This window comes from Pelophylax lessonae, assembly GCF_965119305.1.
Source record: "Pelophylax lessonae genome assembly, chromosome: 3".
In the NCBI taxonomy this organism is placed as follows: Eukaryota; Metazoa; Chordata; class Amphibia; order Anura; family Ranidae; genus Pelophylax; species Pelophylax lessonae.
In genome coordinates, this window is record NC_138770.1 from 309766247 (window position 1) to 309778308 (window position 12062).

At 45.5% G+C, this 12062-nt stretch overlaps 1 protein-coding gene across 1 annotated transcript in view; it reads right to left on the reverse strand.

Annotated features, from left to right (window-relative positions):
- Positions 1-310: 310 nt before the first annotated feature.
- Positions 311-12062, reverse strand: part of DIS3L2 (DIS3 like 3'-5' exoribonuclease 2) — a 1275365-nt gene continuing 1263613 nt past the window's right edge. The window contains exon 23 of the mRNA XM_082248603.1: positions 311-413. Within this exon, the coding sequence (XP_082104729.1) occupies positions 315-413 (99 nt within the window). The 3' untranslated portion in view covers positions 311-314. The remainder of the gene's footprint in view (positions 414-12062) is intronic.

A 12062-nucleotide genomic window follows, 5' to 3' on the forward strand; every position in this document is an offset into this window, starting at 1 on the left:
AGTTACCATGGATTAATATTTATGCTCAGATGACTGAGGGAGCCTCAAAGGTTGACAACTGGTTTGAGGATCTCAACCCAATCTTTGGAAGGCTTACATAAAAAACAATAAAAAGAAATAAAACATTACTAGTGATAGTTTCTGGGTGGAAAACGTACCACTGCAAAGGCATACATAATGACATTACGCTAAAAAAGTGGGTGTTGCACTGAGAGTTAAAAGTTACATCTGTAAATGACATGTAATATGAAACTGCAGCAAAATAATCTTCACAAATTGCCCTGAGACGTCATCTTTGTTCTTTGGTCCACTACTCAGTCGGTAGGTCCAGGTCTTTTTACAACCGCTGTATACCTCAACGGAACATTTTCTGACTTCAAAACCACCTCAAGTAAAGTAAAGATGCCAATTACCTGTAAAAGGGGAAAGAGAGCTAATTTAGCGTGTACAGTTATGACATCTTTCAGGATGAATTAGAACAAGCCAGTGCCCTTAGCCACACTTTTGTTCCAGTACAAAAAGTGGTTACCTCCCCCACCTATAACTGGTCTTGACAGTAAGGAGCACTGGAAGGGCAAGCTTCTTTGACCTGCGTTTGCCCTTCCAGTGCTACTTACTGTCAAGACCAGTTATAGGTGGGGGAGGTGACCACTTTTTGTATTGTCGTTTATATTGGTCAGGCAACGCACTGACACCTTTGCTGCCATTGTGCAACTTGCTGGGTATTCAGTGTTACCCTGTGCCTTTAAGGAGAGGGTGGGCTAGCTCCAGTCACCTGTCCTCCATCTATCCATTAAAATACATGTGCTCCCACTGTGGAGACTCTTTAAGGCAGAGTTAGGGTCTGCAGATATCAGGGTGCCTTGCTGGGGCCTGCAGCTTAGGCATGTATTTGCAAATGTGTGCAACTTAACCCCAATTTTAACGCATACTGTTAGACAGATTTATTCGATTGGTTGGCAAGTAGTGACTGGACACTTTTTGTTCCAAGTTTGTTAGATTTTGCTGGCTCCCCTCATCCTCCACACATCAAAAACCTATATCCAGGCACACACCTGAGATGAGACAATCATGTAATTGTTACATCCGTCAGCATTTCACTGCCCAGGAAGCTAGTAAATGGTCTGGTGCGGCGCATATGGTGGCTCTTTAACAAGCAGTTCACATCTGATAACTATTTGGGCATTTTTTTAATGCAGATGAATGAGTGGGCTAGATGATACCCAGACACCCTTGGCAGGATGTGGATTTTAAAAAAACTGTCAGGTGTTGGGTCCTTTTGAGCACTACAGCAGGTTTCAGGGAGAGGTGTGACTGCTAACTGAGGTTGAGACACCCTGCCACCATGTATGGTTTCCTGAATTAAGAGTAAAGAATGTTTTTTGTCTTAAAGTGGATGTAAACCCTCACATATAACCAGTGTAATGAATAGCCTCAAATGATATATAGAGATCAAACAAATCTACCTACATAGGTTTTACTTGTATATCGGAAATCTTTCCCTTTTCTACACTCTTTCAGCAGTGGGGAGTCTGGGCTTACACTGTGTGTGAGCTGATTGGAGGAAAGGCACCCTTCCCACTTCACATAGGCAGAGGAAAAAAGGAACATGCAGATCTCTAGTTTTAATGGACCAGCTCTCTGCCTTTTTTCCTATAAGCTCCCTCCCCAACACAAATTTTCAGCTGCTGTTATCTCATGTGTCGGAGCGCTTGTCAGAAGTGACTCATGCTGATAACAGAGGAACGGAGCCCCAGAGAGAAACCACACTAAGAGCTTTGGAGAGAGATACGTAGACACTGCAGATATATATGCCTAGGTCAGTTTTCATGAATGGGGTTTACAACCACTTGAATGTAAAATCCTTTCCTTGGAGTACATAAGGGACACAGAATGAGGTAATTAAAGTGGAGCTCCAGTCTGGGAAAAAAATTAAAAGTCAGCAGCTACAACTAAGGACACTTACCTGTCCAGGGATCCAGCGATGTAGATTCCCCGAGCCAAATCTTCAATCTGCTTTGGGTGCAGACACCTGCATCCGCACTAAGGGAAACTGGCAGTGAAGACTTTACTGTGCTTTTTGAATGGTCCTGCCATCTTCTGGGACCTGTATATGTCTCAGAAGGCGGGGGGTTGGGGAGAGGTAGAGGATGAGGGGCCTGACATTTTCTGAGTTTGCCATGACAATCTTACCCAGAAGTGGGAGAGGGTACCTGTCAAAAACATTTGGGTGGAGCTTCACTTTAAGGTTCATTCACTTTTGCTGCTGCCTTCAAGTGATTGAACAGTGGCAAACAAGGCTGTAAGGATAGCCAAGCATAAAACCTCCTACTCACATCTGTGTCTGTCACATGCACTTGTTTTACCTTCCAGCGTCAGGCCTTTCCCTTTGTGTGCAGCTGCTGGGTTCCAGTATTTTCAGGCATTCTGTCCAATCACAGAGGGGGTGCTGACTTAAAGTACTAGAGTGTGGGTTGCTCAGCATTCAAGCAACATGTCCACACACTAACAGTGGAACCCCGTGTTCCCCAACAACTTTTCAAGTGTTTTTGTGCACCTCCCAGTGTTGTTTATATGACTTCTAATGTGTATGTTCAGTCTGTACCCAGCTCCTGAGTTTTCCAGTGATCCCTAGATTTTCCCAGTGTCATCACCGATTACAGCTTTGTCTTCCCAGTGTTTCCGAGCCTGTATCCAGCCATGTCATTCCAGTGTTCAATCTAAACCCAACTCCAGTGACCCTGTGCACTCCTGCCGGCATCCAGTCTTCCTTCACCATTGTGGCTCCCTCTGCACTCCAGCCAATTACCTGCTTTTCTGCATCAGTGTGTTTCTCTGAGAGTTTCAGCCAGCCTTTATCATCACCTGTGCACTCGAAGCATGTGTACCATCTGTGTTGGAATGTGTTCTCATGAACTCCTTCCAACACTCCTGTGTTACCTGCTGCCTAGTGAATCTAGTGTCCCTGTGCTGCAAGGAACTTTCACTTGCTCTCAGATGTGGTCTGTTAGGGTGAGTCAGAGGACTGTAATCTGGGTATTGCCTGCAGTACAACATCTCTATGCTACCTACCAGGCAGTACATTAGAGAGTCTGTACCTTGGCGCTTCTGAGGGGTCTTGTGATAAGGGAGCATAAAGCCAAGCTGTGTCTACTCTATGGCTTTTGCCACCATCTGCCCAGCTATTACAACTAGTCCTTTTTAGCCACTTTGCCCCTAGTGGGATTTGTAATTTGTGCCAATGCCTCAGTTTAGTGGTAAGCAATAGTAGGAGTGGATCAGCAGAACAGGAGAGGGAACCACGTCTCAATGTATTCCAAAAAAAAAATTTCAGGTTAAGTAAAAAATTTTATTTTCTCAATCTTACAGTAACCACTTGCTGCATGGCATTTTTTATTTTGTTATTTTTCACACGCATTAGCTTTTTTTAACCTCCAAACATTATATACTTTCTGAAAGCAGAGGCCATACAGAATAAAATGGTGGCTGTTGGAATTTATGTCACGTGGTATTTTCACAGCCGTTTTTCAAATGCAACATTTCAGGAAAACAAACACCAAAATTTGTAGCACACACAAACACAATAGAATACCATATGGGCTGTAAAATATAAACAATAATGTTGCGTTGAGTACATAAATATCAAATATGTCAAGACTCAAAATTATTCACACTGATGAAATAGCAGCAAACTATGGTACCAACAATTTTCTTTTTTAAAGGGTTGTTTTAAAAATCTTATCAGTGTAAAGTTTAAGAGTAACTCCACTTTTATTGAGAAAAAAACAGTCCCCTTTGGGTGATCTATGTACATTGCAGGGATTTTAACAAATTTGTTGCAGATTTTTAACTTTTGGTATTCTGAAGAAATAGCTGTTGGTTTCTCTGTGTCCATTTGCAAAGTGAATCTAAGAGGGCATGGGCAGACTGGCAACTTTCAACCCAGGGGGCAAGTACAAACCAGAGGCCCATGGTGCAGCGACTCGCCCCCACTCCCCTTTTCTCGACATCCTCCTGACCTCCATTTCAGGCTGAAGCCCTGCTCCAGCTACTCTCTACTCACCAGCTGAATCCGGGTTCCCAACCTGGCCATCAGGGGGCGGATGGGGGGAGCTGGGACAGCTCGGTTGGGAATGGTCAGGGGAGGAGAATCTCAAGTGGGGCATGGAACCGGACTCTGCTCAGAAACAGTTTTCTCCATCCATGCTGGGGAGGGACGCCTGCGCTCTGTGTCTTTGTCTTCATCCCGCACTCAGTAGGTCAGTGGCAGAGACTTTTTACTTCTCTTCACCAGGGATCCTTTAGGCATGTCTGTGGCAGAAGCGGTGCAGCCTTTTTACAGGACAAATCCGAGCGGCTCAGGGGGCAATTGCCACCCTGCCCCTAGCCCAGTCCTCCCCTGCTAAAGGGAGTGATATTATAGTGATAATTATCAATCAGCTGCTGCACTTTCAATGTTCCAACAGGGGAAAAGGCAGGATCTGCATCCCATTAAACATGGTTCCCTTTAGGAGAATCTCACCAAACATTACATTTTTGTTTTAGGGGATGGCCAAAACCGGACTTGGATTTTAGGCCAGACTTCTGGGAAAATTGGTAAGCCAATCACACAAGCAGGAAATTACATCTAGGGGGGAAATCTGTAGACCATCTGTGTACAAAACACCTCCAGGTAGCCATATTGCAGTGTATTGTGCAAAAAATTACAGAGGCTTCAGACTGAAAAAGAAAGGTCATTTTTAATAACATTCAATTACAATAAGACTTGTGTAGCAATTGTATATGCTATATATATATATTTTTTCTTTTTTTGCTATCTTTTTTCCCCCAATTAATCATGAATGAAAGCCCTAGATTTATTGCTTTCTCTCTCTGATATTTATGCAACTTGAATAAAGGTTATTAGAAATTAAGCCAAGGGCCTTTAAACTCTTTGTGACCGACCCAATAACAGATTTACTGCTACAGGGCAACCGCTCTGTTTAGAATCGCATAATTATTCCTGCACTTCCAGGTTTGGGCGCAAGCGCACGCCGCTGGCGACTAGCTCCCGCTGTGATTTTACACAGCGGGAGCTGATCAGTGGATTCTGCAGGCCTAATGTCCACTGGGACCCGCTGATCATTCGTTACTCTGACCGAATGACAGTCTGTCTATATAAACAAGGCAGATTGTCATTCTGTGAGTACAGAAGCCATGGATCCTGTGTTTCTGTGTGATGCAGGTCTTCCTGTAGTAAAAGGACCTCCCCACAGTTAGTAAGCACTCCCTAGGCACACATTCAACCCTTCGATTGTCCCTGATGTTAAATCCTTCCCTGCCAGTGTTCTTAGTACAGCGACAGTGCATATTTCTAGCACTGATCGCTGTATTAGTGTCACTGGTCCCCAAAAAAGTGTAAAAAAATGTCAGTTAGGTATCCGATTTGTCTGCCGCAATATCGCAGTCCTGCTATAAGTCGCTAATCGCCATCATAACTAGTAAAAAAATAAATAAAAACATCCCATAGTTTGTAGATGCTGTAACCTTTGTGCAAACCAATCAATATGCTTATTGATTTTTTACATTTATTTTATTGGGTGTTTTAGAGCAGAAAGTAAAAAAAAAAAAAAAAAGATTTTTGTAAGATCTTACCATAAAATCTTTTTCTCTGATGTCTATCGATAGTCACAGCCTAATCTCCATAAGCGGAGTGGGTTTATGCTCCTCCCATCAGGAGTCGTCTAGGCAGGAAAATTTGAATAGATGAATAGACACGCCCTGGGGGCTGTCCCTCCAGGCATAAACCCCCACTGCGCAACCCAGCACATCAGTTTAGTTTAAAAGCAGTGAAGACAACAGAACCAAACCCAAACAGAGGGGCAGGTGCTGCGTCTATCGACATCAGAGAAAAAGATTTTACAGTAGGATCTTACAAAAATCGTATTTTCTCCATCGTCCATCGACAGACGCAGCCTCATCTCCATGAGCTGAGTGGGGCGGGAAAAGGCAACCAGACAGTAACGTCCACTCCAAAAGGCTAAACGTAGCCAACCGGGCAACATGGAGCGCAACCAAACAACAGGAGCTCAGACCCCGAAGATAAAAGACCAAGAAGAGAAGTACAAACATTCTCTTATGAAACAGCAGCCTGCAAAACCTTGCAGCCAAAATAGCCATCCGAAGAAGCCAAGAAATCCACCTTGTAAAATTTGGTAAAGGTGTGCACAGACGACCAAGTCGCTGTCATACAAACTTGTACAATAGAGGCCTGATGGCGAAAAGCTCATGAGGCACTCAGCACTCTAGTAGAATGCGCCTTCACAGGGAAAGGAGGAACCCTTGATCGAATAAGCCTGAACAACTGTCTGCCTGATCCATCTGGAAATGGACGCAGCGGGCGCTGCCAAATCTATGCAAGGACCGTCCGGAAGGACAAAGAGAGTCTGACTTCCTGAAGGACTCAGTAACCGTCAGATAAACCCTTATCGCCCGAACCACATCCAGAGAGTGCAAAGCAACTTCTTTGTGATGTTTAGGCTTAGGACATAAGGAAGGCAACACAATGTCTTCATTCAGGTGAAAATCCAACACCACCTCAGCAATAAAGGACAGATTAGGTAGGAGGACCACTTTATCCCTGTGGACCACCAAATAAGGCGAACGTCAGGACAACGCCGCCAACTCAGAGACTCTGCGGCAGAAGTGATAGCCACTAGGAAGGCAACCTTCTGCGAAAAAGAAAGCAGAGAAATCTCCCTATTATCATCAAAAGGAGGCTTTTGAAGAACAGACAAAACCAGATGAAGATCCTACAGCGGTAACGGGGATCTCTTCGAGGGGGCCAGATGACGCACCCCCTGAACAAAGTACTAAGAGTAGCCAGCGAACACTGGAAGTAAGTAGCCAAGGCGGAAACCTGGCCCAGATAGGTGACCCGCAACAGGAGATCAACCAGATACCCCACAATGGAGATACCGCGTCGACGCAACAAGGCCAGGGCAGGGGCTAGGACCTTGGTAAAAACTCTGGTAGCCGAGGCGAGACCAAAGGGTAACGCCACAAATTGAAAGTGCTTCTCTGCCACCGTGAAGTGGAGGAATCGCTGATGTCCCTCAAATATGGGGACGTGGAGATACGCATCATTGAGATCGATGAAGCCAGAAAATCCCAGATGAAAGATGCCACCACCGACCGAATGGACTCCATTCTGAATTTCAGCACCCGCACAAAGCGGTTCAGAGCCTTGAGGTCCAGGATTGGATGCACCTTGCCCTCCTTTCTGGGCACAGTGAACAGGTTGAATAGAAACTTTTAGAGCAGTCTTGTTGGGGAAGTGGCACAATCACCCCTTGAACCAGGAGATCTCGCACAGCCTCCCGCAGATCCTTCAAACGCTCCAGAGACAGGTGAAGATTTGCCTAAAAAACCTGTCCCCTGGCGGGGACCAGAATTCGATCTTGTACCCGGAACAAACTAGTTTGCAAACCCATTCATCCTGAATGAACGAAGTCCAGGGTACCTGAAAGAAGCACAGACGTCCCCCTCCCCCTAAGATGGGTGAGGGCACCCCTTCATGCTGAAGAGGACTTGTCTGCAGCACCGGACTTGGACTTGCCCCAGGGTTTCTTAGCACCTCCAGAAGTTCTGAACGACTTACTTTTTTCTTGTGCCCCGGAGGCAGGAAAAAATAATTTATGAGCAGAAAAGGAGGGACCCCCGCATAGTACGGGGTGTCTTACCTTTGGAGGATTGAGGAATAAGAGTACTCTTCTTGCCAGTCAGGCCCTTGATCAACTCATCCAATGAGTCGCCAAACAACCTGTATCCCAGAAAGGGGAGATCAGCTAAGGCTTTTTTAGAAGCTTGGTCAGCCGACCAGCTCTTCAGCCAGACCATGCGTCTTAAAACAATGCTCATGGTCGAGACCCTGGCCACCAGGGGAGCTGCATCATAGATGCATCACACAGGAACACCAGAGCCTGGAGCACCTGGTCCAACAGTTCCAGCTGTTCCGGAGGAACTGTCTCGGGGACCACAGACTTCGCAAACCCCTAATCCATTCCGCCGCCATCTTTGAGACTAGCACAGACACACCACCCGCCTGTCCACTGGGGAATCCTCCACAGGAACAAGAGTAGATTTGTTTAATATGGAAACAGGATGGTCCACTTTAGGTAGCACCGTCCAATGGTTGGAAACCTTTTCAGCAAAAGGGCGTTTAATGCCTTTTGGCACCATGCTTGACGCGCCGCCATTGGTCATTTACAATATCGTTAAAAGTGTCGGGACAAGGGAAAACCCTGTCAGTGTTTGGAGACTTCTGGGAGCCAAAAGCCACTCGCGTCCCTGCCGGCGTGGGCTCATCAGCCAATTTTAAAGTATCCCGCACTGAAATAATCAGGGCTTCCACCAAATTGCGTTCCCGCACTGCAGCTGAAAAAGGTAGGTCCTCTTCACCATCTGACTGCGAGGACAGCGACCCCTCAGGAAGGGGAGCATCTGGGGCAACCACATCAGCCTCTGAATTGGGAGGACACCTCCACAGATGGAGAAGGCAGCTGCAATTTACGGCTATCAAAGTTTTTCATGACTAAATCAACTTTAGTCGCCAGGCTTTCCAGGGCAGCTGAAAACGTGGCCAGCAACTGTGATCAGGACTATCCGGGAGTTGCACAGAGTGGGTGAGAGTGAAATTCCAGTTTGGGACTCCATAGTGCAATTTGCAAAAAACTGAGTACTGTAGCTTTAGGAACGCCGATCGCGGTATCCACCACCGATCGCAGCGGTCTGCAGGGAGCCCCTTTAAACCAAACTGATAGCAGAAAATGCAAAGATATGCCCGCAGGGACCCTCAATACTTTTCCACCTCAGACACACAGCCTCCTGAATCTTCCACAGCATGGAGAGAGAAGCATTAAGTGACCTTGGCTCAGCAGCAGGAAATGACCACACAAGAAGTGATGTCGCCTGATAGGGATACACTGCCAAGTATAGCACCAGGGCTACACAAAGATGGATGCCCATACAAAACAATAGGAAGTTGCAGGGAAAATGGCTGCCCCATACAAGTCTATGGAGAAAAAAATTCCATTGTCCACACCTAAGGCGGCGCCCACGGCACACCATGCGGCTTGGGACCGACACATGAAGGCCCCAGGAACCACAACCGGGACCAGCAAGCCCATGGTACCATGTCAACCCCCCCAATGCAAAATGGGCTTACATAACATCCCAGCAGTGCCACAGGCTGATCGCCTCCATGCCTATCCGCATTGATGCCGTAATTCATGCAAAAGGAGCCACAACGAAGTATTGGTATAGTGCAAACTACACCGAATATAGAAATACTTTTCGGTAAGCCAATATTACTTTATTAAAAATCTTTTTTTTTTATTGGTCTCATGTAATATTCAAATTTTCTGCGAAACTCAATTTTGGGTTTTCCCTAGCTGTAAGCCATAATCATCAAAATTAAAATAAAGAAACGCTTGAAATATATCACTCTGTGTAGCGCATATATGAGTTTCCCTTTTTGAATTGAATTACTAAAATTAACCTTTTGATATGCACCTGTATTTGTGGGAAAGAAAGGACATACATTTATTTGGGAACAGTCTCGCAAGACCGCGCAATTGTCAATTAAATCAACGCAGTGCTGTATCGCAACAAATGGCCTGGCAAGGAAGGGGAGTAAATCCTCTGAAGCTGAAGTGGTTGAAAATGGATGGATAAGGTTGAAACGTGCCCTTTTAGGGTGCTGAGTGCTGGATTCTGGTCAAGACCTGTTTGTGGGAAGGCCACAATGTGAGGTACAGAGTAATCTCTAGGACTGAATTGACTACACGAACACCAGGTGAAGTAAGATTCTCAGGTTCAATAATAGATCTTCCTGGAAGCAGCTTTTTTTGCTTTTAGCAATGTTGGAATCACAGCCTCAGAAACCCCTCTATTCTTTAAGACCTGGATTTCAACAGCCATGCCATTAAAGCCAGAGACTCTGAAGCAGGATGAAAGAGAGGGCCTTGGAATAAGTGGTCTGCCCTTTTGGGAAGAGGCCAGGGGTCCAGGTTCTTCTGGGCAAATTTAATGTCAGAAGAATTGCTGTCTCTCTTGCGCTATTTTATGGAGCAGGTGAAGTAGAATTCTCAGTGGATGGAAGGCATAAATTAGCGTGAACTAAGACCAGGGGATAACTAAAAATATTCAATTTCAGAGCTAGAGGAACCCTGGTTCTGGATACAAACAGAGGAAGTTTGTTATTGTAACCTATAGCTAGGATGTCCACATCTGGAATCCCCATTTTGGCATATCAAGTGAAAGACATCTAGATGGAGATGATTCTACCTGGTTCAAGCGGCGGCGGCTGATATAATCTGCTAGCCAAATGATTACTTCTAAGACATGGACCACAGATATCTGGGCAGCGAGTTTCTATTCATGATAGCATAATGGGATTTTTGACTTACAGTAAAATCAATTTTTCTGATGTTCATTGACGGATACAGCTCCTGATCTTCTTAACCATTGGGTTTTACTGTCCCCTACAGGAGTAGGACACTAGGCAGAAAAAAAGACAGATTAGGCCTAAGGGCAGTCACCGGAGGTATACTTCCTTCCTCTGCTATAGGTACTCCGTTTTGTTACAAGCAGTGTCAGAAGAATTACAACTCCACAGAGGGGCGGGTGCTGTGTCCGTCAATGAACATCAGAGAAAGTGATTTTACGTTAAGTCAAAAATCCCATTTTCACTATCGTTCATTGACAGACACAGCTCCTGTTCTTCTTAACCATTGGGACATCCCAGCAGTATCAAACATAAGGGGTGGGAACAGCAAGAAAAAATTCCCAAGGCTAAATGTAGCCAACCAGGTACCAGGAGCCCAACCAAAAAACAACTGGAGCCCACCTGAAAACTATACACCCCCAAAGAGGGAACAGGCTCTCTATACAGCAGCCTGCAAAACCTTGCGGCCAAAAGAGGCATCTTCAGATGCCAACACATCCAATTTATAGAATTTTGTGAAAGTGTGCACCGATGACCAGGTGGCCGCCTTTTGAACCTGCGTCAATGACGCCTGATGATGGAAGGCCCAAGAAGCACTGAGCGCCAGAGTGCACCTTGACAGGGAAAGGAGGAACCTGACCCTTGATGGAATAGGCCCGAGTCACCGTCTGTCTGAGCTACAGTGCCTTGGGAAAGTATTCGGCCCCCTTGAACCCTTGAAGAGACTGAAATTTTTGCCCATTCCTCCTTGCAAAACAGCTCAAGCTCAGTGAGGTTGGATGGAGAGCATTTGTGAACTTTCAGTTCTTTCCACAGATTATCAATTGGATTCAGGTCTGGAGTTTGACTTGGCCATTCTAACACCGGGATATGTTTATTTGTGAACCATTCCATTGTAGATTTTGCTTTATGTTTTGGATCATTGTTTTGTTGGAAGACGAATCTCCGTCCCAGTCTCAGGTCTTTTGCAGACTCCATCAGGTTTTCTTCCAGAATGGTCCTGTATTTGGCTCCATCCATCTTCCCATCAATTTTAACCATTTTCCCTGTCCCTGCTGAAGAAAAGCAGGCCCAAACCATGATGCTGCCACCACCATGTTTGACAGTGGGGATGGTGTGTTCAGGGTGATGAGCTGTGTTGCTTTTACGCCAAACATAACGTTTTGCATTGTTGCCAAAATGTTTGATTTTGGTTTCATCTGACCACAGCACCTTCTTCCACATGTTTGGTGTGTCTCCCAGGTGGCTTGTGGCAAACTTTAAACTACACTTTTTATGGATATCTTTAAGAAATGGCTTTTTGTCTTGCCACTCTTCCATAAAGGCCAGATTTGTGCAGTATACGACTGATTGTTGTCCTATGGACAGAGTCTCCCACCTCAGCTGTAGATCTCTGCAGTTCATCCAGAGTGATCATGGGCCTCTTGGCTGCATCTCTGATCAGTCTTCTCCTTGTATGAGCTGAAAGTTTAGAGGGACGGCCAGGTCTTTGTAGATTTGCAGTGGTCTGATACTCCTTCCATTTCAATATTATAGCTTGCACAGTGCACCTTGGGATTTTTAAAGCTTGGGAAAT